We start from the raw sequence: 26180 nt of genomic DNA on the forward strand, positions 1-26180 counted from the left end.
ACTGCATGCAACCTCTGCCTCCTTGGTTCAAGTGATTCTCCTGCCTCAGCCTTCCAAGTAGCTGGAATTACAGGCATGCGCCACCATGCCCAGCTAATTTTTGTATTTTTAGTAGCATGTGGTTGCGCAATGTTGGCCAGGCTGATCTTAAACACCTGGCCTCAAGTGATGTGTCCACCTTGGCCTCTCAAAGTGTTGGGATTACAGGCATGAACCACTGTACGGCCAAATGTACCTTTCTATGGGAGGAAATAATAGACAAAAATTTATTTTTGGAAGACCTAAGTAAAGTTTTTTAAGATGATGGCCATTTTGAAATTATAGATATTTAGTTAAGTAAAAACAGATGATGGAATCTCGCTCTGTCGCCCAGGCTGGAGTGCAATGGCACAATCTTGGCTCACTGCAACCTGCACCTCCAAGGTTCAAGTGATTCTCTTGCCTCAACCTCTGGAGTATCTGGGATTACAGGCACCTGCCATCACACCCAGCTAATGTTTGTATTTTTAGTAGAGGTGGGGTTTCACCATGTTGGTCAGGCTGGTCTTGAATTCCTGACCTCAGGTGATCCGCCTACCTCAGCCTCCAAAAGTGCTGAGATTACAGGCATGAGCCACCACCCCTGGCCAAAACAGATATTTTATACACTTTGTACTTGCATTGAAAATGTATTTTCAGGTACACACACACAAAAAAAGAAAAAAGAAAATGTATTTTGAGGCCAAGTGTGGTGGCTCATGCCTGTTATCACAGCACTGTGGGAGGCTGAGGTGAGCAGATCACTTGAATCTGAGACTTCAAGACCAGCCTAGACAATATGCTGATACCTTGTCTCTACAAAATATACAAAACTTATCCCAACATGGTAGTGCCTGCCTGTAGTCTCAGTTATTCATGAGACTGAGGCAGGAGGATCGCTTGAGCATAGGAGGACGAGGCTACAGTAAGTCTTGATTACATCACTGCACTCCAGCCTGGGCAGCAGAGCAAGACTCTGTCTCAAAATTAAAAGAAAAAAGAAGCAAATGTATTTCCATAGAGTCTAAAAGAGATGCATAAATGTATAAATATTGCTCTATACTCTTATCAATATTCCAACCTTTGGTCTAATTTTATTTCCCAAAATTATCTAGGTTTTATTTACATTTCAAAGTGAAATCTGTTATATATATATTTTAATTGTGGTAAAATACACATACTACAAACTTTGCCATCTTTTTCTTTTTCTGGTTTTTTATTTTTATTTTTTTTGAGATGGACTCTCGCTCTGTTGCCCAGGCTGGAGTGCTGTGGCACGATCTCAGCTCACTTCACTTCAACTTCCACCTCCCAGGTTCAAGCAATTCTGCCTCAGCCTCCCTAGTAGCTGGGACTATAGATGCATGCCACCATGCCCAGCTAATTTTTATATTTTTAGTAGAGATGGGGTTTCACCAGGTTGGCCAGGCTGTTCTCAAACTCCTGATCTCGTGATCTGCCTGCCTCGGCCTCCCAGAGTGCTGGGATCATAGGCATGAGCCATGGTGCCCGGCCAACTTTGCCATCTTAACTGTTTTTAAGCCTACACTTCAGTGGTATTAAGTCCATTCACATTGTGTAACCTTCACCACCATCTATATCTAGAACTCCATGTATCTTGTAAAATGGAAACTGTACCTATTAACTAAAAACTCCTGTTTCTCCTTCAGCCCTTGGCAGGAACCATTCTCCTTTTTGTCTGTATGAATTTGACTATTCTAGGTTTCCTCATATATACAAATGGACTCATATGGTACTGTATTTGTCATTTTGTGACTGGTTTGTTTGATTTAACCTATGTACTCAAGGTTCTTCTGCATTATGGCATGCATCAGAACTTTCTTACTTTTTAAGGCTCAGCATATATATTCCATTTGTGTGTGTGTGTGTGTGTGTGTGTGTGTGTGTGTGTGTGTGTGTCTTATTTGAGACAGAGTTTTGCTGTTCTTGCCCAGGCTGGAGTGCAGTGAACCGATCTCGGCTCACCGCAACCTCCGCCTCATGGGTTCTTGAGCAATTCTCCTGCCTCAGCTTCCTAAGTAGCTGGGACTTTAGGCGTATGCCACCATGCCCAGCTAATTTTTTTTTGAATTTTTAGTAGAGACGGGGTTTCACCACGTTGACCAGGATGGTCTCGATCTCTTGATCCACCCACCTTGGCCTACCAAAGTGCTGGGATTAACAATCATGAGCCACCACGCATGGCCTTTATGTCATTTTTTTAATCCATCTATTGATGGATGCGTGGGTTTTGTTTTCATCTTTTAGTTATTGTGAATAATGCTTCTATGAACATGGATATACAGATGTAAATCTTGGTATTTTAATAAATATAAACTATTTTGTAATAGAATACTTTTTAAATAGCATTCAATACTGAAGTGATTGTTTTCTAAGGTGGTTCTTTTCTACTTCTAATTACTTTTTTTCTTTTCAATTTCTTGATGACATTCAAAATTTACTTATTTAAATGATTATACATAGTAATATTTTAACATCAGAATTTATTAAACTGGATCCAGACTTTTTTTTTTTTTTTTTTGAGAAGGAGTTTCGCTCTTGTCACCCAGGCTGGAGTACAATGGCGCAATCTCAGCTCACTGCAACCTCCGCCTCCTGGGTTCAGGCAAATTCTCCTGCCTCAGCCTCCTGGATCCAGACTTTTTATACTATTTAATTAGCTGACTTTAATGATAATAAAACCTTATCCCGTTAGTGCTTACATGCTAAAACTATTCCTGCCCTGTGTCTGCTTTATCTTAGGCATCTTTCAACCTCATGTACGACACCTCCTGGTTTTGGCGACCCCTGTAGACATAGTAATTCTTGGACTTAGCTATTCTAATTTGCAAACAGGTATGGCAACCTACATTACATTTTTTCAAATATGTTGGCCAATTGATACTACAATTAAAAGCTAATCTGGGTGAAATATTGAATTCCACTGACTCAGATTAGTGATTGTTACTGCCAAATCCTCAGGCACTTTTCCAGAATTTAATATTGGATTAGTTTTGTTTTTTTGAGACACAGTTTTGCTCTTGTTGCCCAGGCTGCAGTGCAGTGGCACGATCTCAGCTCACCGCAACCTCCACCTCCTGGGTTCAAGCGATTCTCCTGTCTCAGCCTCTCGAGTTGCTGGGATTACAGGCATGCGCCACCATGCCCCGTTAATTTTGTATTTCTAGTAGAGGCAGGGTTTCATCATGTTGGTCAGGCTGGTCTCGAACTCCCGACCTCAGGTGATCCGCCCACCTCAGCCTTTCAATTCAAAGTGTTGGGATTACAGACGTGAGCGACCGTGCCTGGCATGGTTAGTTTTTTGTTTAATGTTTTACTATATAAGAAACACACACACACACACACACACACACACACAACAGCAGGTTCTGTTTAACTTGAATTTTGAAATTCTATCAGACTTCTTTTATTATTTTAAAATGTATGTTATAGAAACTGTTGACTGCGTTAATTGTCCAGTAATAATTCCAGAAGGATATCAATTCTGATGATAATACAAAGATTTTTAAAAACCATAAAGTAACTAATAAACTGATTTGTGTATTCTTTCTTAAAATAAATAGGTTCTGGAGTTCTTAATGACAGTATGTCTGGTGGAATGCAGTTGCTTCCAGATCCTTTATATTCTCTTCCTACTGATAATACTTACCTTTTAACAATAACTTCCACTGATAATGGCAGAATTTTCTTGGCTGGAAAGGATGGTTGTTTATATGAAGTAGCCTACCAGGTAAGTCTGACATTTGTAAATGTTTTTTCCTCTCTTATTGGAATAGGGAAAAATAAGCCTTTCTTTTGTTTTCTAATTATATATATAAGGATATTAATTATATATACGGATATTAATATATTTTTTTGGGGGGGGAGGAAGGCAGGAAGGGAGGGAAGAAGGACAGTAGGGAGGAAGGAAGGGATGAAGGAAGAAAGGAAGGAAGGGAGGACGCGGGGAGGGAGGGAAGAAGGACGGTAGGGAGGAAGGAAGGGATGAAGGAAGGAAGGAAGGGAGGAAGCGGGGAGGGAGGGAGGGAGGGAGGGAGGGAAGGGAAGGAAGGAAATCAAGCAATGAGAGAGACATTGCCGACCTGGATCTAGAGGTTTACAAGTTGATTTCTTTTTTTTTTGAGAGAAGGAAAGAAAAAAAAAAAATAAGAAAGGAGAGGAAGAAAGAGGAAGAGAAAGAGGGAGAGTAAATGGAAATATTGCTTTATTTTGAAAAAAATTGAGTATTAATAATGGCCAATCAATGTTTCATTTAAACTTATGGGTAGGTGTGATGTGGTATTGACAAGAATGTATATTTTGTGTATTTGAAGTGGAGAGCTCTATGAATATTTATTAAGTTTACTTGTTCCGGATCTGAGTTCGAGTCCTTGATATCTTTATTAATTTTCTGTCTCATTGAATCTAAGTCTCGTATCTGGGTGTTAGGATCGTTAGCTCTTGTTGTTGCATTGATCCTTTTACCACTATATCTTTGTTGCTTTAAAATCTATTTTCTCCGATACGAGAATTGCAACTCCTGCTTTTTATTTATTTATTATTTATTTTTGCTCTCCATTTGGTTGGTAAATCTTTCTCCATCCCTTTGTTTTGAGTCTTTGTGTATCCTTGCATGTGAAACAGGTCTGGATGTAAAATGCCATTGGGTTTTGGCTGTGTCTTTTGATTGGGGGATTTAGTCAATTTAAATTTAGGGTTGCTGCCATTTGATGTTGACTGGCTGTTTTATCCATTCGTTGGTGTAAATTCTTCTTTATGTTGGTGCTCTTTACTTTTTGGTGTATTTTTAGAAAGGCTAATACTGGTTGTTTCTTTCTGTGTGTAATGCTTCTTTCAGAAGCTCTTGTAAAGCAGGCCTGGTGGTAATAAAATCTCTGAGTTCTTGCTTGTTCATAAAAGATTTTATTTTTCCTTCAGTTGTGAAGCTTAGTTTGGCTGGATATGAAATTCTGGGCTGAAGGTTCTGTTCTTTGAGGATGTTGAATATTGGCCCCCACTCTCTTCTGGCCTGTAGAGTTTCTGCTGAGAGATCTGCTGTAAGTCTGATAGGCTTGCCTTTGTGGGTAACATGACCTTTCTCTCTGGCTGCACTTAGTATTTTCTCCTTCGTTTCAACCCTGGTGAATCTAACGATTATGTGCCTTGGGGTTGCTCTTCTTGAGGAATATCTTTGTGGTGTTCTCTGTATTACCTGGGGTTGAATTTTGACCTGCTTTGCTAGTTTAGGAAAATTTTCCTGAATAATATCCTGAAGGGTATTTTCCAGCTTGGATTCATTCTCTCCGTCGCATTCAGGTACACCTATCAAACGTAAATTTGGTCTTTTCACATAGTCCCACATTTCTTGGAGACTTTGCTCATTCCTTATTATCCTTTTTTCTCTAATCTTTTCTTCACGTTTTATTTCATTAAGTTGGACTTTGACCTCTGATAGCCCTTCTTCTGCTTGAACAATTCGAGTGTTTAAACCTGTGCATACTTCTCGGAGTTCCTGTATTGTATTCTTTAGTTCCATTAATTCACTCATACTCCGTTCTAAGTTGTCTATTCTCAATAGGATTTCATCAAACCTTTTTTCAAAGTTCCTAGTTTCTTTACGTTGGGCTACAACGTGTTCTTTTAACTCACCGAAGTTTGTTATTATCCATTCCTTGAAGAGTGATTCTGTCATCAGGAGGCGCTCGTTCTCCATCAAGCCTTGTTCCATTGTTGATGTGGAACTGTGATCATCTTTAGAGGGAGAGGCGTTCTGATTTTGAGTATTCTCAGCTTTTTTACTCTGGTTTCTTCCCGTCATTGTAAATTTATCCTCCTGCCGTCTTTGAAATTACCAACTTTCAGATTAGGTCTCTTGAGTGGACGTCCAGGTTGTTAGTTCCCAGGGCCCGAGTAGCGGCGTTAAAACTGATGGTGCTTTTCTGCCCAGGATTCTCCTGTCCGGCTTCCTTCTTGTGTCGGTAGTAGGCGACTGCCTTCCTGGGGCTCCAAACCTGGGTCAGATGGGGAACCGGTCCTGTTTACTCTGCGCCGAGCGCTCCCGCGCCGAGGTGCCGTCACAGCCGCTGCCGGGCTCTGGTGTCCTGCTGGGGACCCGGGCCGGTCCTCCGAACCTGTTTACTTTGCTCCGAGAGCTGCCGCACCAAGGTGCCGGCGGAACCGCTGCACCGGCCACGAGAGTCGCGCTGGCCACCCGTGTGTTTCCTCCACTGGGGGATCTCCTGCTCCGTGAGCGACCAGAATTTGTCTGAAAGTGTGGCGTCCTCTAGTTCTCCGAGCCTTCCCTGAGAGCTGCAATCCCGGGATGTTAGCGATTGGCCATCTTGGATCGTTTTCCCGTAATATATTTTTATGGAAAATATTCAAGCATACAGTTGAAGCTGTAGTCTTCATGACTATATCATGCTTAAAAAAGTCAGTCCTCCCCTTGGAGATAAAAGTTATTATTTCCTTTGAAATCTAGGTGGAAAAAAAAAGTCATTATTCATTCTGTGTATATCCTTATAGAACATAAAGCAGACATCAAAGGTAAAGATATCTATGCATATGTATTTGTATGTGAATACACATATGTAACTACATAATGCACTTTTGCAAATATATGTTTTTACTGGGATTGTTGTTTGTTTTATTTCATAATTGGTTTTTCTTTTTTTGAGATGGAGTTTTGCTCTTGTTACCCAGGCTGGAGTGCAATGGCGTGATCTCGGCTCACTGCAGCCTCCACCTCCTGGTTCAGGCAATTCTTCTGCCTCAGCCTCCCGAGTAGCTGGGACTACAGGCGCGTGCCACCATGCCCAGCTATTTTTTTGTATTTTTAGTAAAGGCGGGGTTTCACCATGTTGACCATGATGGTCTCCATCTGTTGACCTCGTGATCCACCCGCCTCAGCCTCCCAAAGTGCTGGGATTATAGGCGTGAGCCACCACGCCCAGCTTTTTTTTTTCTTTTTTTAAGGTGGGGTCTCAGTTTATCACCCAGGTTGGAGTACGTTGGCTCAGTCTTGGCTCAGTTCTCCCTAGTTCAAGCAGTTCCCCTGCCTCAGCCTACTGCATAGCTAGGATTACAGGCATGCACTCCCACATCCAGCTAATTTTTGTGATTTTCGTGGAGACAGGGTTTCATCATGTTGGCCAGGCTGGTAAACTCCTGACCTCAAATGATCCACCTGCCTTGGCCTCCCAAAGTGCTAGGATTTATAGGCATGAGCCCCTGTGCCTAGCCCATAATTGGCTTTTCATTTAATAGTATATCTTGAAATTCTTTCCTTCTCAGTATTTGGTTGATATTTTACATTATGGACTAAACTCAGTTTTTGCATGATATGTCTCATTTTGTTAATTATAACTGATGTTAGTGATTATAACTGGTATTTCATGAAGATTTGATTTTTTTTTATAAATATGGATATACAGTAGTTATTATAAGGGAGTTACATACTTTTGTAAGTCTTCTTTTTATTTTTTTCTTTAAGGCAGAAGCAGGGTGGTTTAGCCAAAGATGTAGGAAAATAAACCACTCAAAGAGCTCACTTTCTTTCCTTGTTCCTTCCTTGCTACAATTTACATTCTCAGAAGATGGTAAGTAGAAAACAATAAATTTGGCAAGTAAAACTGATTTCTAATACATCCTTCCTTCAACATTTTCTTCAGAAATTATCAAAATTGAAACAGTTATATTAAGTAGCATCTGGTATATATTCATAAGGTCTTCTAAAGGATGAGAAGAGATTATAACAGAGAGAAAGTGTGTATTTTATTCCCAGGTTTGTATTTCCTATAAACGTAGCATCAAAGGACTTGTATCTAAAACAGCTGTGCATACTTAAACCAAAATATGTGTGTGTATCTGAGAGAGACAGACCTTCACACACCTAATAACATGATTTGTTTGGTCTAGAACAAATTCCCAATATGAAAAGAATATATCTTAGTTTTTATTGAACCTCATGAGAGATTTAAACAGGTGAAATAATTTTTTAAGTGTTTTGACAAAATAAGATCAGTATACCCAAATATTAATATGAATAAATTTTAAAATTAGTTTCCTTCACATAATCATTAAGCCAAATTGGAAGTTTCTTAATAGAAAGGACCAAGTATAATTATCCTTTGTGTTTCTAGCATGTAGTAAACATTCATTAAATATTACTGAATGAAGAAATAACTTAGGACTTGTTTTTGGTTCGGCTTAAAATTCATTTAGAGGACAAAATAACTTATTTTCTGTGCTTGTAACCCAGTCACAGTATTTAGCATCTGTTGTTTTCATGTGTTATCTGACCAAAATGCTTTTTGAACTGGAACCCTTGCAAACATCCTAGGATTTAACTACAAAGCAAGGGAGTAGAAAACCCCTGAATTCAAAGTTTTAATTCGACAATTTGTTGTAACTGGCTAATGTGTTTGCTTTGTTAATCCTTGGGTATGTTTTTTTCTCCTTTTTTTGTCTTACTTTTAGATCCTATTCTTCAAATTGCAATTGATAATTCTAGAAATATTTTATATACACGATCTGAGAAAGGAGTAATACAGGTTAGTATTAATATTATACCATTAAGAGTAAAATAAATCCTTCTTTTGTTTTGTTTCGTTTTTGGTTGTTTGTTTTTTGAGATGGAGTTTTGCTCTTACTGCCCAAGCTGGAGTGCAATGGCGCCATCTTGGCTCCCCGCAGCCTCTACCTCCCGGGTTCAAGTGATTCTACTGCCTCCAAGTAGCTGGGATTACTGGCATGTGCCACCACACCTGGCTAGTTTTCTATTTTTAGAAGAGATGGGGTTTCTCCATGTTGTTTAGACTGGTCTCGACCTCAGGTGAACCACCCACCTCAGCCTCCCAAAGTACTAGGATTACAGGCATGAGCCACCGCACCTGGCCAATAAATCCTTATTTTTAGGGAAGACATTTCTTGCCTCTTAAACTTTTCATATGAACTGTGTGATTAAACAAACAACAAAAAAAAGCCTGCTGGGCACAATGGCTCACACCTGTAATCCCAACACTGTGGGAGGCCAAGATGGGTGGATCACCTGAGGTCAGGAGTTTGAGACCAATGTGACCAACATGGTGAAACCCCACTTCTATTAAAACTAAAAAAATTAGCCAGCCACAGTGGCATGCACCCATAATCCCAGCTACCTGGGAGACTGAGACAGGAGAGTCACTTGAAACAGGGAGGTGGAGGTTGCAGTGAGCCGAGATCACCCCATTGCACTCCAGCTTAGGCGACAGACCAAGTCTCCGTCTCAGAAACAAAAAAGCCCAGCTCACTTCTCAGAAGGGGTCCCTTTTTATAAAATTTCAAATCTGCATGTTTTCATGTTTGTATTAAATACCAATATTAAAGGATCTCTTAAAAGGAAAATTTTAATAATATGTATATAATATATAATCGTGTTTAAGTGAGAATGATTTTGTATTCACAGGTGTATGATTTGGGACAAGATGGACAAGGAATGAGTAGAGTTGCCTCCGTGTCACAGAATGCCATTGTCTCTGCTGCTGGTAACATTGCTAGGTAACATGTAATTTATTGTTAAGCATTTCATTTGCAGGCATAATTGTACTACTTATGTATAGCATACTAAAGTTAAATTATTCCCTTACCCAAATGTCTTTAAAAGATAAGGAATGTTGAAGAGGTGACACTCTACGTTATGTTTCAAAGAGAGGTGTTAGAGACTCTTTTTTTTTTTTTGAGACAGGGACTCGCTCTGTCGCCCAGACTTAAGTGCAGTGGTCATCTTGCTCATTGCAACATTTTCCTCCTGGGTTCAATTAATTCTCCTGCCACAGCCTCCCTGATAGCTGGGATCACAGGTACCTACCACCATGCCCAGCTAATTTTGCATTTTTAGTAGAGACGGGATTTTGCCATGTTTGCCAGGCTGGTCTTGAACTCCTGACCTCAGGTGATCTGTGCACCTTAGCCTACCAAAGTGCTGAGATTACAGGCATGTGCCACTGTGCCTGGCCTCTTTTATTCTTATATTTGATAGTTTGAAATATAAGGTAGACTGGTTTTACTCTGTAAAGTACAGCTTGACATGTGTTTTTCCTTGCAACTTTACATAGGGATTATGACTAGCAAGCTGCGTATCTCGAATTTCCCCCACTTTTAACTATTCACTCTTTTGGTTTTTTTTTTGTTTGCTTGTTTCTTTTTTGAGATGAAGTGTTGTTCTATTGCCCAGTCTGGAGTGCAGTGGCTCCATCTCAGCTAGCAATCACCACCTCCCGGGCTAAAGTGATTCTTCACCTCAGTCTCCCAAGCAACTGGGACTACAGTGTTATAAGTAAAATTTCAATGCGGCAAAAGAAATAGCACCTGAAGATAAATCCTCTCAGCAAGGCAGTTTACTTCTATAGAAGGGTGGGGCATATGGATGTAGCAGTGGTGTCTGCATGCTTCGATAAGGCGGGGGAAGGGGTACTTACACCTGTTAGGAGTCATCCCTACAGCTGTGTTGTTCCCCTATTGGCTAGGGTTAGACTGCACAAGCTAGACTCATTCCTGGTTGGCTATTTTAAAGAGCAGGGGTCCAAGCTGGAGTGGCAGGGTGGGTGTTTTGGTGGGAAGGACGGTTATGGGCGGGTCAGAGCAGGTAGCCAGGGGTGACCTAGGTCAAATGAGGTGACCAGAATGAGTCAGGTTGGAGTGGGGGGCTGGGAAAACAGATGTGAAGTACTGATTAGAATCGGTGGAATTGGTTGTTTCCTGGAATTACAAGGAAGTTAAACTATGAAATAGAGAATTGAAGAATAAGAGAGCTGAACATACTCACATACTGATTGTTTGAAGAGAAACTTGGGGCTCACTAGAACAATAGGCATGTACCTCCACCCCCGGCTAATTTTCTATTTTTTGTAGTGACAGGATTTCACCATGTTGCCCAGGCTGGTCTTGAACTCCTGGACTCAAGCACTACAACCACCCTGGCCTTCCAAAGTGCTGGGGTTATAGCCACTGCGCCCAACCACTACTCACTCTTTTTTTAACAGGCATGTGTGGTTCACGTTTAGTCGGTCTGATTATTGACACAAGTGCAGAACACAATATTTTATAGTTGTTGTATTCATGTTATTCATGATGAAACTGAAACTAAGAGATGTTATGATTTGCCTGAGATCTAACTCCTAAGTAAATGAAAGAACCAAACACAGAAACCAAGTCTTCAGACACTCTGTACTACCATTTGCCTATATCCTTAGGCAGCTGCAAACATTCTCTTTTTATAATGAAGGCCTGAAATTTTGAACTTCTGTTATCTTTGTGCCTAGGTTATTGCTACAATCAGAGTGAAATAAATGACCTTTTTTTTTTTCCCAGACAGGGTATCTGTCACTCTTGCCCAGGCTGGAGTGCAGTGATGCAATTGTAGTCCACTATAGCCTCAACTTCCTGGGCTGATGTGGTCCTCATGCCTAAGCTTCCTGAGTAGCTATGACTATAGACATGCACCACCGTGCCCATCTAATTTTATTTTTAGTATACATGGGGTATTACTGTCTTGCCCAGGCTAACTTTTAGTTTTGTTTTATTCTCCAGTGACAAGAAAAAATTCTGAAGGCAGACAATTGAAAACAGCATTTTCCAGTTTTCCCTCTAACTTTTTTCTAGAATTTTTTTCAAATCCAGAAAAAAAAATTACCAATGTGATAAAAACTAATACACTCGGGGCTAGGCGCAGTGGCTCATGCCTGTAATCCCAGCACTTTGGGAGGCTGAGGCAGACGGATCACCTGAGGTCAGGAGTTCAAGACCAGCCTAGCCAACATGGTGAAACCCTGTCTCTACTAAAAATATAAAAATTAGCCGGCCATGGTGGTGCATGCCTATAAGCCCAGCTACTAAGGAGGCTGAGGCAGGAGAATTGCTTGAACCTGCCTGGGAAGCAGAGGTTGCAATGCACTGAGATCCCACCACTGCACTCCAGCCTAGGTGACAAAGCGAGACTATCTTAAAAAAAAAAGAAAATGTGGAAATACGTAAAAATTCTGATGGGAAATGTTTCTTATAATTTAGTAGACATATTTTAAGAATACACTTTTTCTTTTTTCTTTTAGGACCATCGATCGTTCTGTTTTTAAACCAATTGTCCAAATAGCAGTGATTGAAAATTCTGAATCTCTGGACTGTCAGTTATTGGCTGTCACACATGCAGGTATGATGTTTTATTTACATGTCTGCTGTTGCTGTTACAACTTCTGAAAATCCTTAGATTTGGAAATTTATGATTAGAAATGTATTTTAGTTCTATATCCATCATAAAGCCCTATAAATAATTTGTAAAACAAAGGATTTTAAAAACTGGAAGCTTTCTCTAATTCTGTTTGTTCATTTTATAGATATAAAACCAAGCCTAGGCCAGGCATGGTGGCTCCCAACACTTAGGGAGGCCAAGGTGGAGATTGCCTGAGCCTAGGAGTTCAAGACTAACCTGGGCAACATGGTGAAACCCCATCTCTACTAAAAATACAAAAATTAGCCAGGTGTAGTGGCATGGCCCTGTAGTCCTAGCTACTTTGGAGGCTGTGGTTGGAAGATCACTTAAGCCCAGGAGTTTGAGGCTGTAGTGAGCTGAGATCATGTGGCTACACTCCAACCTGGGCAATTGAGCAAGACCCTGTCTCAAAAAAAAAAAAGAAAGAAAACCGAAAGCCAAGCCTAAAAGGTACGATGGCTCACAGTTGATAACAGAGCCTGAATTGAAACACAAGCTTTCTTGGTTATCTTTGCAAGTTCCTTCTACTGATATGTATTGATTCACCTCTCAATTTCGGATGACATTTTCTTTTTCTTTTATTTTGAGATGGAGTCTTGCTCTGTTGCCCAAGCTGGAGTGCAGTGACACAGTCTTGGCTCACTGCAACCTCTACCTCCCAGGTTCTAGTTATCCTCCTGCCTCAGCCCTCCTAGTAGCTGGGATAGTATTAGCACATGCCACCATGCCTGGCTAATTTTTGTATTGTTAGTAGAGATGGGGTTTCACTATGATGGCCAGGCTGGTCTCGAACTCCTGACCTCAGGTGATCCACTCGCCTTGACCTCCCAAAGTGCTAGGATTACAGGTGTGAGCCACCACACCCGGCCTTGAGTGACATTTTCTTAGATTATATTTTAGCTGATAGTCTAGATGGTAATTTAAGATCAGTCAGGAAAGTTATGTATGGTTTTAGCAAAGTTCTGTGCTTCTATATGTAATTGCTTCAATAACATATTTACGTCAGGTCCTTAGTTTCTATTACTGATGCATAATTTTACCCCATCTTCAGGTGTTAGGTTATATTTCACCACTTGTCCATTCAGACAGCCATTAGCACGGCCTAATACACTGACGCTGGTTCATGTCCGCTTACCTCCTGGATTCTCAGCATCTTCAACAGTAGAAAAGCCTTCAAAAGTACACAGAGCTCTTTATAGTAAAGGTAAGTTCTGAAATACTATCAGATTTAAGATTAGATTTTTTAAATTGTTAAAATTATATGGCGATTTGAGGCATTTGAAAATACCCGATGGCAACAATAGAAACTGGGGACTACTAGAAGGGTCGGGGAAGTAGGGGAACAAGGGTTGAAAAACTTACTACTGGGTACTGTGCTCAGTACCTGATCAATGGAATCAATTGTACCATAAACCTTAGCATGACAGAATTTACTCAAGTAACAAATCTGCACATGTACCTCCTAGATCTACAATAAAAGTTAAAATTGTGGAAATTAAAAGTTTAGGTTGAAAGTGTAGTTTTCACTCTTATATTTTGATCTGTTTTGTGATCATTTTTGTATGTTGTATAAGGTAGCAGTCTGACTTTCATTCTTTTGCATGTGGATATCCAGCAGTCTGAGCACCATTTGTTGAAAAGACTATCATTTCCCCATTGAATTGTCTTCATCATATTGTCTTAGGTGAATTACCCATTAATGTATGAGTTCTGGATTCTCAGTTCTATTCCATTGGTCTGCATTACCCATGCTTATGCCAGTAGCACAGTCTTGATTACTGTTGCTTTGTACTAAGTGTTAAAATTGGTACGTGTGACTATTCTAACTTTGATCTTTTTTTTTTTTTTGAGATGATCTGGCTCTGTTGCCCAGGCTGGAGTGCAGTAGTGCAGTCTCCACTCACTGCAACCTCTGCCTCCCAGGCTCAAGCCATCCTCCCACTTCAGCCTTCTGAGTAGCTGAGAGAGGCTACAGGTGTGTGCCACCACCCCCAGCTAATTTTTGTGTATTTTGTAGAGACAGGCTTTTGCCTTGTTGCCTAGGCTGGTCTCAAACTCCTGAGCTCAAGTGATCCATCTACTTGGCCTGTTAAAGTGTGGGATTACCGGCATGAGCCACCATGCACTTGGCCTGATTTTTTTTTTTTTTTTTTTAAGATGATTTTGGCTATTCTGAGTCTCTTAAATTTTCATATGAATTTTAGAGTCACCTTGTTAATTTCTTCAAAAAAAGTGAGGTGGGGCCAGGGACAGTGTGTCATGCCTGTAATCCCAATACTTTGGGAGGCAGAGGCGGGTGGATCACTTGAGTTCAAGACCAGCCTGACCAACATGGCGAAACCCCATCTCTACTAAAAATACTAAAATTAGCTGGGCATGGTGGGGCATGCCTATAATCCCAGCTACTTGGGAGGCTGAGGGAAGAGAATCACTTGAACTGGAGAGGTGAAAGTTATAGTGAGCTAAGATCCCGCCATTGTACTTTAACTGGGCCGCAGAGTGAGACTCTGTCTCAAAATAAAAACAGGGAAGTTGGATTGTGATAGCTCAATCTGTAGATCAATTTGGGCTATTTTGCCACCTTAACCATATTAAGTCTTCAAATCCATGAATATGGATCTTTTTCCAAGTCATTTGGGGGTGCAGAGGAAGGTTCTCACTCTGTTGCCCAGGCTGGAATGCAATGGCAGGATTTTGGCTCACCATAGCTTCAAACTGCCAGGCTCAGGTGATCCTCCCTGCTCAACCTCTTGAGTAGTTGGGACTACAGGTGTGTGCCACCATGCCTGGCTAATTTTTGTGTTTATGTGGAGACAGGGTTTCACCATGTTTCCCAGGCTGGTGAACTCGGGCTCAAGCAGTCCTGCCACCTTGGCCTCCCAAAGTGCTAGGATTATAGGTGTGAGCCACCATGTTGGCGAGTTTCCTTGAGATAATTGCTTTTGTTGTTGTTGTTGTGACAGTGTCTCATTCCTATCACCCAGGCGGGAGTGCAGTGTGTAGTCATCCTTCATTTTTTGTTGAGACTAGGTCTTACTTTATTGCTCAGGCCAGTCTCAAACTCCTGGACTCAAGTGATCAGCCTGCTTCAGCCTCCTAAACTGCTGGGATTACAGGCATAAGCCACAGCACCTCGCCCAGATAATTCCTTCTGTAGTACACTTACTTACCTCTTTTATTCTTCTTGCACCTTCATCATTTTTATTCATGGTGTCTTTGAATTAATCAGTATATAAACTGTATTTCATTCAGTATTAGCTTGTATTACATTGTGAATTGTCAATCGTAGCATTTTTTATGTACTAAGTATATTTTTGTAAAGTTAATAATTGGCAGGGTGCAGTCAGTTGCTCATGCCTATAATCCCAGCACTTTCGGAGGCTGAGGTGGGCAGATCACCTGAGGTCAGGAGTTCAAGACCAGCCTGACCAACAAGATGAAACCCTGTTTCTACTGAAAAATACAAAATTAGCTGGGTGTGGTGGCGCATGTCTGTAATCCCAGCTACTCAGGAGGCTGAGACAGGAGAATCGCTTGAACCTGGGAGACAGAGATTGTGGTGAGCCAAGATCATGCCATTGCACTCCAACCTGGGTGACAAGAGCAAAACTCCACCTAAAAGAAAAAGAATTAATAATGATATTGATAGACCCATTGACTGTAATATATACCCTAAGTTCCAAAATGCTAAAATGTGAAAAATTGAGAACACTTAATGACTCTACCCTGCAAATAATTATATAGTCTTTCAGAGAATTATTTTGTGACTTGTTTGTTTATAAAGATTGATGTTGTTGTATGTACATATATATATGTTAATTTTAAGTTGGCATAAAAGTGATTGTGGTTTTGTCATTTTCTTTTTCTTTTTTTTCTTTTCTTTTTTTTGAGACGGAGTTTCGCTCTTGTTACCCAGGCTGGAGTGCAATGGCGCTATCTTGGCTCACCACAGCCTCCACCTCCTGGGTTCAGGCAATTCTCCTGCCTCAGCCTCCTGAGTAGCTGGGATTACAGGCATGCGCCACTATGCCCAGCTAATTTTTTGTATTTTTAGTAGAGAGGGGGTTTCACCATGTTGACCAGGATGGTCTTGATCTCTTGACTTCGTGATCCACGCACCTTGGCCTCCCAAAGTGCTGGGATTACAGGCGTGAGCCACCACACCCGGCCTGGTTTTGTAATTTTAATTGCAAAACCGCAATTACTTTTGCACCAACCTAATGAAGGTTATTGAGGATGCATATTATTTGACATGATGTAATAATGTTTTGTATATTAAACTTTTAGGTATTCTATTGATGGCAGCCTCAGAAAATGAGGATAATGATATCTTATGGTGTGTCAACCATGATACTTTTCCTTTCCAAAAGCCAATGATGGAAACCCAGGTAAGTAATACTGACAATTCTGAAAAAACTATTACATAATTTTAAGTGAAGGATAATATAAGAAACTTTTTATCATCTGATTTATTGCAGTTTGCTTCTAATAACATATAATTAGGAATTATAATGTAAAGAAATTGTCCTGTTATTTGTTTTCCTCTGTCAGGTTAGAAGTTACTGTGGTAATCACAAAAAAAATCTTTAAAGGCAACGTTGGACCTTTACAGAATGTTTTCCATAATGTACCAGAAAATACATGTATCTTCTCTGAAGTTTTGGTTTTTTTGTCTGAAAACGTGGTCAGGTTCATATGAAATGACGTCTCATTTAAATATGTTGCTTCTTCAGTTATTTAAATATGAGGACATCCATTGTAGTTGTGACTTAGAATTTTATTCTAACAATTTCTGTAATTTTATCTTTTTTTTTTTTTTTTGATACGGAGTTTCGCTGTTGTTACCCAGACTGGAGTGCAATGGCACGATCTCAGCTCACCACAACCTCCGCCTTCTGGGTTCAAGCAATTCTCCTGCCTCAGCCTCCCGAGTAGCTGGGACTACAGGTGCGCACCACCATGCCCAGCTAATTTTTGTATTTTTAGTAGAGACGGGGTTTCACCTTGTTGACCAGGAAGGTCTCGATCTCCTGACCTCATGATCCACCTGCCTCGGCCTCCCAAAGTGCTGGGATTATAGGCGTGAGCCATCGCGCCCAGCTTTTTTTTTCTTTTTTTTAGATGGAATCTCGTTCTTCACTCTTATTGCCCAGTCTAGAGTGCAATGGCATGATCTTGGCTCATCGCAACCTCTGCCTCCTGGGCTCAAGCAATTCTCCTGCCTCAGCCTCCCGAGTAGCTGGGATTATAGGCATGTGCCACCATGCCTGGCTAATTTTGTGTTTTTAGTAGAGATGGGGTTTCTCTGTGTTGGTCAGGCTGGTCTTGAACTCCTAACCTCAGGTGATCCATCCACCTCGGCCTCCCAAAGTGCTAGGATTACAGGTGTGGGCCACTGTGCCTGGCCCTGTTTTTTTTTAATATAGAAACTTTCAAACATAAAGTTTGAAGAGTCAATTGAACCTTACGTGAGAGAACTGAGTTGCCAACATCTCTCTTATTGTATTTTATTTTTCTTTCCTACATAAACAAAGGCAAACCCACAAACAGACAGTTTTGTTTTAAACACAAAGATTACTACATACGTTATGAAGTAGATATGATCTTCCTGGGTGAGGGCCAAGGCTGCTATGAACCCACCAACTGCCCCTGCTCTCAGCTGCCCATCCTAGTACCCAGTTTATAAGGAGGTGAGGGGAGGCTACCTCTCTCCATTCCTTTGGTGTCTTCTGCCCACCCCTGTCCTCCTGCATAGCCCACAGAGGCTGCTGATCAAACCAGATAAACCAACCCCTAGTGGGGTGTGGATGTCTGGTATTCTCTCTTTGGAGCTACCTCTTCACAGGCATTTTGCTTCTAGTTTTCACTGAAAACTAGTGGTTTTCTGGTGGTTCTTAAATTTGAGCCCTTTCAGAAACAGGAACTGGAAAAAGGTGTGTGTAAGTGGAAGGAGGAAAAACTTACCTCCCAGAGATGGGAGTACTGTCTGCATGAACTCTACCAAATTTCTGATACAGTTCAGGGAGCTGAGGTGGGAGCAGGAGGGAGATAAGGAGTGCCTTTCTCCTTCTTTCCTTTATTCTTTGAGCTTTACTGAGCATGTACCACCAGCCTTGTTCTATGATGAAATGTGAGGATTCAGAAAATAAGATATAAACTGTCCTAGTAGAGATGCTGTGTTGGAGGGATGCTGATTTTAATCCTGGCTCTACTTCCTCAGAACTGTGAAATAGAGAGCATGTTTTTGGCCCTCTGTTTCTTCCTCTATAATGGTTATAATCACACCTACCACTATGGCATTGTGAGACTAAATGAGCTCATGTGTGTAAAGAACTCAGAACAATGCCTGGCACTCATAGGAAGCACTCCATAAATGTTAACTTTTTTTGTTTTTTTTGGGGGGGGGGTAAAGACAGATTCTCACCCTGTTGCCCATGCCCAAGCAGTCCTCCCACCTTAGCCTCCCAAGTAGCTAGGACTATGGGTGTGCATTACCATATCCAGCCAATTTTTTTTTTTGAGACAGAGTCTTACTCTTTTGCCCAAGATGGAGTGCAGTATGCCATCTTGGCTCACTGCAACCTCCACCTCCTAGATTCAAGCGATTCTCCTGCCTCAGCCTCCTTAGTAGCTGGGACTACAGGAATACACCACCACACCCAGCTAATTTTTGTTTTTTTTTTTTTTTTTTTTGGCGGGGGGAGGAAGGCAGGAAGGGAGGGAAGAAGGAAGGAAGGAAGGAAGGGAGGACGCGGGGAGGGAGGGAAGAAGGACGGTAGGGAGGAAGGAAGGGATGAAGGAAGGAAGGAAGGGAGGAAGCGGGGAGGGAGGGAGGGAGGGAGGGAGGGAAGGGAAGGAAGGAAATCAAGCAATGAGAGAGACATTGCCGACCTGGATCTAGAGGTTTACAAGTTGATTTCTTTTTTTTTTGAGAGAAGGAAAGAAAAAAAAAAATAAGAAAGGAGAGGAAGAAAGAGGAAGAGAAAGAGGGAGAGTAAATGGAAATATTGCTTTATTTTGAAAAAAATTGAGTATTAATAATGGCCAATCAATGTTTCATTTAAACTTATGGGTAGGTGTGATGTGGTATTGACAAGAATGTATATTTTGTGTATTTGAAGTGGAGAGCTCTATGAATATTTATTAAGTTTACTTGTTCCGGATCTGAGTTCGAGTCCTTGATATCTTTATTAATTTTCTGTCTCATTGAATCTAAGTCTCGTATCTGGGTGTTAGGATCGTTAGCTCTTGTTGTTGCATTGATCCTTTTACCACTATATCTTTGTTGCTTTAAAATCTATTTTCTCCGATACGAGAATTGCAACTCCTGCTTTTTATTTATTTATTATTTATTTTTGCTCTCCATTTGGTTGGTAAATCTTTCTCCATCCCTTTGTTTTGAGTCTTTGTGTATCCTTGCATGTGAAACAGGTCTGGATGTAAAATGCCATTGGGTTTTGGCTGTGTCTTTTGATTGGGGGATTTAGTCAATTTAAATTTAGGGTTGCTGCCATTTGATGTTGACTGGCTGTTTTATCCATTCGTTGGTGTAAATTCTTCTTTATGTTGGTGCTCTTTACTTTTTGGTGTATTTTTAGAAAGGCTAATACTGGTTGTTTCTTTCTGTGTGTAATGCTTCTTTCAGAAGCTCTTGTAAAGCAGGCCTGGTGGTAATAAAATCTCTGAGTTCTTGCTTGTTCATAAAAGATTTTATTTTTCCTTCAGTTGTGAAGCTTAGTTTGGCTGGATATGAAATTCTGGGCTGAAGGTTCTGTTCTTTGAGGATGTTGAATATTGGCCCCCACTCTCTTCTGGCCTGTAGAGTTTCTGCTGAGAGATCTGCTGTAAGTCTGATAGGCTTGCCTTTGTGGGTAACATGACCTTTCTCTCTGGCTGCACTTAGTATTTTCTCCTTCGTTTCAACCCTGGTGAATCTAACGATTATGTGCCTTGGGGTTGCTCTTCTTGAGGAATATCTTTGTGGTGTTCTCTGTATTACCTGGGGTTGAATTTTGACCTGCTTTGCTAGTTTAGGAAAATTTTCCTGAATAATATCCTGAAGGGTATTTTCCAGCTTGGATTCATTCTCTCCGTCGCATTCAGGTACACCTATCAAACGTAAATTTGGTCTTTTCACATAGTCCCACATTTCTTGGAGACTTTGCTCATTCCTTATTATCCTTTTTTCTCTAATCTTTTCTTCACGTTTTATTTCATTAAGTTGGACTTTGACCTCTGATAGCCCTTCTTCTGCTTGAACAATTCGAGTGTTTAAACCTGTGCATACTTCTCAGAGTTCCTGTATTGTATTCTTTAGTTCCATTAATTCACTCATACTCCTCTCTAAGTTGTCTATTCTCAATAGGATTTCATCAAACCTTTTTTCAAAGTTCCTAGTTTCTTTACGTTGGGCTACAACATGTTCTTTTAACTCACCGAAGTTTCTTATTATCCATTCCTTGAAGAGTGATTCTGTCATCGGGATGCGCTCGTTCTCCATCAAGCCTTGTTCCATTGTTGATGTGGAACTGTGATCATCTTTAGAGGGAGAGGCGTTCTGATTTTGAGTACTCTCAGCTTTTTTACGCTGGTTTCTTCCCGTCATTGTAAATTTATCCTCCTGCCGTCTTTGAAATTACCAACTTTCAGATTAGGTCTCTTGAGTGGACGTCCAGGTTGTTAGTTCCCAGGGCCAGAGCAGCCGCGTTAAAACTGATGGTGCTTTTCTGCCCAGGATTCTCCTGTCGGGCTTCCTTCCTGTGTCGGTAGTAGGCGACTCTGCCTTCCCGGGGCTCCAAACCTGGGTCAGAAGGGGAACCGGTCCTGTTTACTCTGCGCCAAGCGCTCCCGCGCCGAGGTGCCGTCACAGCCGCTGCCGGGCTCTGGTGTCCTGCTGGGGACCCGGGCCAGTCCTCCGAACCTGTTTACTTTGCTCCGAGAGCTGCCGCACCAAGGTGCCGGCGGAACCGCTGCACCGGCCACGAGAGTCGCGCTGGCCACCCGTGTGTTTCCTCCACTGGGGGATCTCCTGCTCTGTGAGCGACCAGAATTTGTCTGAAAGTGTGGCGTCCTCTAGTTCTCCGAGCCTTCCCTGAGAGCTGCAATCCCGGGATGTTAGCGATCAGCCATCTTGGATCGTTTTTCAATTTTTGTATTTTTAGTAGAGACACAGTTTTACCGTTTTAGCCAGAAAGGTCTCAATCTCCTGACCTCGTGATCCGCCTGCCTCGGTCTCCCAAAGTGCTGGGATTACAGGCATGAGCCACTGCACCTCAACTTTTATTTATTTATTTATTTATTTTTGAGACGGAGTTTCGCTTTTGTTACCCAGACTGGAATGCAATGGCACCACCTCGGCTTACCGCAACCTCTGCCTTCTGGGTTCAAGCAATTCTCCTGCCTTAGCCTCCCGAGTAGCTAGGACTACAGGTGCATACCACCATGCCCAGCTAATTTTTGTATTTTTAGTAGAGACAGGGTTTCACCTTGTTGACCAGGATGCTCTCTATCTCTTGACCTCGTGATCCACCCGCCTTGGCCTCCCAAAGTGCTGGGATTATAGGCATGAGCCACCGCACCCAGCCGGCCCCTCAACTTTTAAATTTGTTGTAGAGACAGGGTCTGACTATATTGCCCAGACTGGTCTTGAACTTACTGGGCTCAAGCGATCCTCCCATCATGGATTCTCAAAGTGCTGGTGTTACAGGTGTGAGACACTGCCCCACCTAACTTTTTTTTGAGAGCAAATGCTGCATGTCATATAATTTGATTTAATATTTGAGTTTTTCTCAAACAAAGGTGGACTTTTGTTTTTAACAAAAAAAATCAAGTATAGTATACGTGCTTTGATCAAATCCTAGTTTCTCAAAAATAGTCATAAAAGACATTGGACTAGCAAGGGAAATTTTATATTGGCTAGGTATTAAATTATATTAGGGAATTGATAACTTTTTTTTTTTTTTGAGACCACTCTGTTTCCCAGGCTGGAGTGCAGTGGCACAGTCAGAGCTCACTGCAACTGCCTCCCAGGTTCAAGGGATCCTCCCACCTCAGATCCCGTCATATAGCTGGGACTACAGGCACATGCCACCATGCTCGTCTAATTTTTTAGTAGAGACAGGGTTTTCCCATGTAGCCCTGGCTGGTCTCAAACTCCTCAGCTTAAGGGATCTACCTGCCTTGGTCTCCCAAAGTGTTGGGGTTACAGGCATGAGCCACCTCGCCCAGTCAATAACATTTTTAAATGTTACTGTTATATGGTTTCTAAGAAAACATTCTTATTATTAGGAGTGATAAATGATGTTTATACTTTCAAATAGTACAATAAAACAAAAATATACAGGCGAACTGCTAACAATTGTTAAAAGTAGGTATTGAGCATGTGGACTTTAACTGTATTTTCTACATTTTTGACTGCTTGAAATTTAATATAAAGTATTTTAAAGGATTAAAATACCCTTTTTTTTTTTTTTTCCTGAGACAGGGTCTTGCTCTGTCGCCCAGAGTGAAATGCAGTGGCATGAGAGCTCAGTTTAACCTCAAAACTCCTGGGTTCAAGGAGTCTTCCTACCTCAGCCTTCTGAGTTGCTAGACATTCAGGCACACACCACCACACTTAGGTAGTTTTTTAATTTTGTAGAGATGGGGATTCATTATGTTGCCTAGGTTGGTAAAATACTTTTTAAAGGAAAGATCGTATCTTAGCTTAGCAGATACAATCTATCCTGGAATGCTGGTAGAAGTTAGTTATTTGGTTGAGAGGATTGTAATTCTTTTAAATAGTATTTACAGTTTATCTTGAGAAAAGTTTGCCCTTGTCCTCTGGTACAAAAAGATTTATGTATTAGTATAGAAAATGCCTGTTTTTAGCTGGGCACGGTGGCTCACTTAATCCTAGCACTTTTGATGCCAAGGCAGGCAGATCACCTGAGGTCAGGAGTTCGAGACCAGCCTGGCCAATGTGGCAAAACTCAAAACCCCGTCTCTACTAACAGTGCAAATATTAGCTGGATATGGTGGTGTGCATCTGTAATACCAGATACTCGAAGGCTGAGGCAGGAGAATCTCTTGAACCTGGGAGGCAGGTGTTGTAGTGGGCTCTGATTGAGCCACCGCACTCCAGCCTCAGTGAAAGGATAAGACTCCATCTCAGAAAAAACAAAGAAAATTCCTGATTAGCACTTTGAGAGGCCAAGATGGGCAGATTACATGAGCCCATGAGTTTGAGTTCAAGAGCATCCTGGGGAACATGGTAAAACCCTGTCTTTACAAAACAGAAAAATTAGCTGGGTGTGGTGGTGTTCTGTAGTCCCAGGTACTTGGGAGATTGAGGTGAGAGGTGAGCCGGGGAAGTAGAGGCTGTGATTATGCCACTGCATTTCAGTTTGGGTGACAGTAAGATGCTGTCTCAAAAAAAAAAAAAGATCCAGAAAATACCTGATTAAAAAAAAAATGATAGTAGAAAATTACATACATACTTTAAAAAATATTCATGTACTATTAATTTATTACATTTACAGCTTTGTTAAGTCTGTAGTTTTTTTCTTTTGCATTATACAATTTCAATATGATATGTAAAACATTTATTTCTTTTATATAGATGACAACCCGTGTTGATGGTCATTCTTGGGCTCTTTCTGCGATAGATGAATTGAAAGTAGATAAGATAATTACGCCCTTAAATAAGGATCATATTCCAATAACTGATTCACCAGTTGTTGTACAGCAGCACATGTTACCTCCAAAGAAATTTGTTCTCCTCTCAGCACAGGTATGTACATACTCTGTTATGGTAGTGCCAAAAAGAAGTGATACTTAATATTTTTGTCAAGTACTCTGAAGTAACAGCTTAATGAAAGTTTTTTGTGGTTTTTTGTTTTTTTTGAGAACGGAGTCTTGCTCTGTCCCCCAGATTGGAGTGCAGTGGCGTGATCTCGGCTCACTTCAACCTCTGCCTCCCGGGTTCAAGTGATTCTCCTGCCTCAGCCTCCTGAGTAGCTGGGATCACAGGCACATGCAACCACACCCAGTTAATTTTGTATTTCTAGTAGAGATGGGGGTTTCACCATGTTGGTCAGGCTGGTCTTAAACTCCTAACCTTAGGTGACCTGCCTGCCTCCTCAGCCTCCCAAAGTGCTGGGATTACAGGCATGAGCCACTGTGCCTGGCCTTTTTGGTTTTTTTTCTTTTTTTGAGATGGAGTCTCACTCTGTCACCCAGGCTGGAGTGCAGTGGCATGATCTCAGCTTACTGCATCCTCTGCTTCCTGGGTTCAAGCAATTGTCCTGCCTCAGCCTCCCAAGTAGCTGGGATTACAGGCATGCACCACTACACCTGGCTAACTTTTGTATTTTTAGTAGAGATGGTATTTCACCATGTTAGCCAGGCTGGTCTCGAACTCCTAACCTCAGGTGATCCACCCACCTCAGCCTCCCAAAGTGCTGGGATTACAGGCATAGGCCACCACGCTCAATCCAATGGAATCACTTTCTTAAGTACTTAGTAATGTTTACTCTTACAGTATTCTGAAATAATACTTTATAATAACAGAAATGCTCAAAAATCTAGCTTAAGGCCAGGTGAGGTTGCTCACACCTGTAATCTCAGCACTTTGGGAGGCTAAGGGAGGAGGATTGCTTGAGTCCTGAGACCACCCTGGTCAGTATGGCGAAACCCTATCTCTACAAAAAATACATAAAAATTACTTGGGCATGGTGATGAGCACCTGTAGTTCCAGCTACTCAGGGCTGAGATGGGAGGATTGCTTGAGCCTGGGACCCAGAAGTTACAGTGAGCCAAGATCACTGCCCTGCTCTCCAGCCTGGGTAACAGAGTGGGACGCTATCTCAAAAAAAAATTAAAAGATTAAGCGCAATGGCTCCCACCTATAATCCCAGCACTTTGGGAGGCTGAGGCGGATAGATCACAAGGTCAAGAGATTGAGACCATCCTGGCCAACATGATGAAACCCCGTCTCTACTAAAAATATAAAAATTAAGTGGGCATGGTAGCAGGTGCCTGTAACCCCAGTTATTTGGGAGGCTGAGGCAGGAGATTGAGGTGGAGGTTGCAGTGAGCTGAGATCACGCCACTGCACTCCATCCACCCTGGGCAACAGAGCGAGACTCTGTCTCAACAAAAACAAACCCAGCTCTTTATAAGTGCTAAAATTTTTCTAAAGTAGCATTTCTGTTGCTAGTGTTTAGCAACATAAAATATACTATGAGCTGGCCTGATGCAATGGCCCATGCTTATAATCCCAGCACTTGGGTAGGCTGAAGTGGGAGGATCACTTGGGGCTAAGGGTTTCAGATCAGCCTGGTCAACAGAGTGAGACCCCATCTCTATAAAAAGTAAAAACAGAAATTAGCTTGGCTGGGTGGTGTGGTGCACCTTGTGTCCCAACTACTTGGAAGGCTGAAGTAGGAAGATTGCTTGAAACCAGGAGTTCAAGGCTATGTAATGAGCTTTGATTCTGCACTTTAGCCTAGGCAACAGAGCGAGACCTCATCTTAAAAAATATTTTTTTTATATTTTAATTTTTATATACTAATGTATTGATGAAATTTATATGGTTAATAGAGGAAAACATACAGTAAAATCTGCCATCCAGTCCAGGTCCCTTTCCTCTACACACCCATTTTGATAGTATCTTCCAGGGATATATTATGGATATAAAAACAATACAGATATTGTTTGAACAAATGGTAGCACATACACTGTCCTATACCATGCTTTTTGTATTTCATAAATATACTTTTGAGATCTTTCAATATTCATATATATATACTTTCTCTAATTTATATTTCAAAGGTATCACTTTGTATGGAAGTACCAGATTTAACTAGACCCCCATTTTTTGTTTGTTTTTAATGGGAGTCTCGCTCTGTCACCCAGACTGGAGGGCAGTAGCACCATC

The 26180-nt window shown here is 41.4% G+C and overlaps 1 protein-coding gene across 3 annotated transcripts in view; it reads left to right on the forward strand.

Annotated features, from left to right (window-relative positions):
• Positions 1–26180, forward strand: part of NUP155 (nucleoporin 155) — an 86987-nt gene that overhangs the window by 16986 nt on the left and 43821 nt on the right. For all 3 annotated transcript variants that reach the window (XM_078365560.1, XM_017969951.4, XM_078365559.1), the window contains 9 exons: positions 2782–2874; positions 3603–3769; positions 7511–7616; positions 8497–8570; positions 9464–9555; positions 12105–12202; positions 13314–13466; positions 16550–16650; positions 23862–24032. In XM_078365560.1, the coding sequence (XP_078221686.1) occupies positions 3626–3769; positions 7511–7616; positions 8497–8570; positions 9464–9555; positions 12105–12202; positions 13314–13466; positions 16550–16650; positions 23862–24032 (939 nt within the window). In that variant the 5' untranslated portion in view covers positions 2782–2874; positions 3603–3625. The remainder of the gene's footprint in view (positions 1–2781; positions 2875–3602; positions 3770–7510; positions 7617–8496; positions 8571–9463; positions 9556–12104; positions 12203–13313; positions 13467–16549; positions 16651–23861; positions 24033–26180) is intronic.

The sequence above is a fragment of the Callithrix jacchus genome, chromosome 2, assembly GCF_049354715.1.
Source record: "Callithrix jacchus isolate 240 chromosome 2, calJac240_pri, whole genome shotgun sequence".
Classification (NCBI taxonomy): Eukaryota; Metazoa; Chordata; class Mammalia; order Primates; family Cebidae; genus Callithrix; species Callithrix jacchus.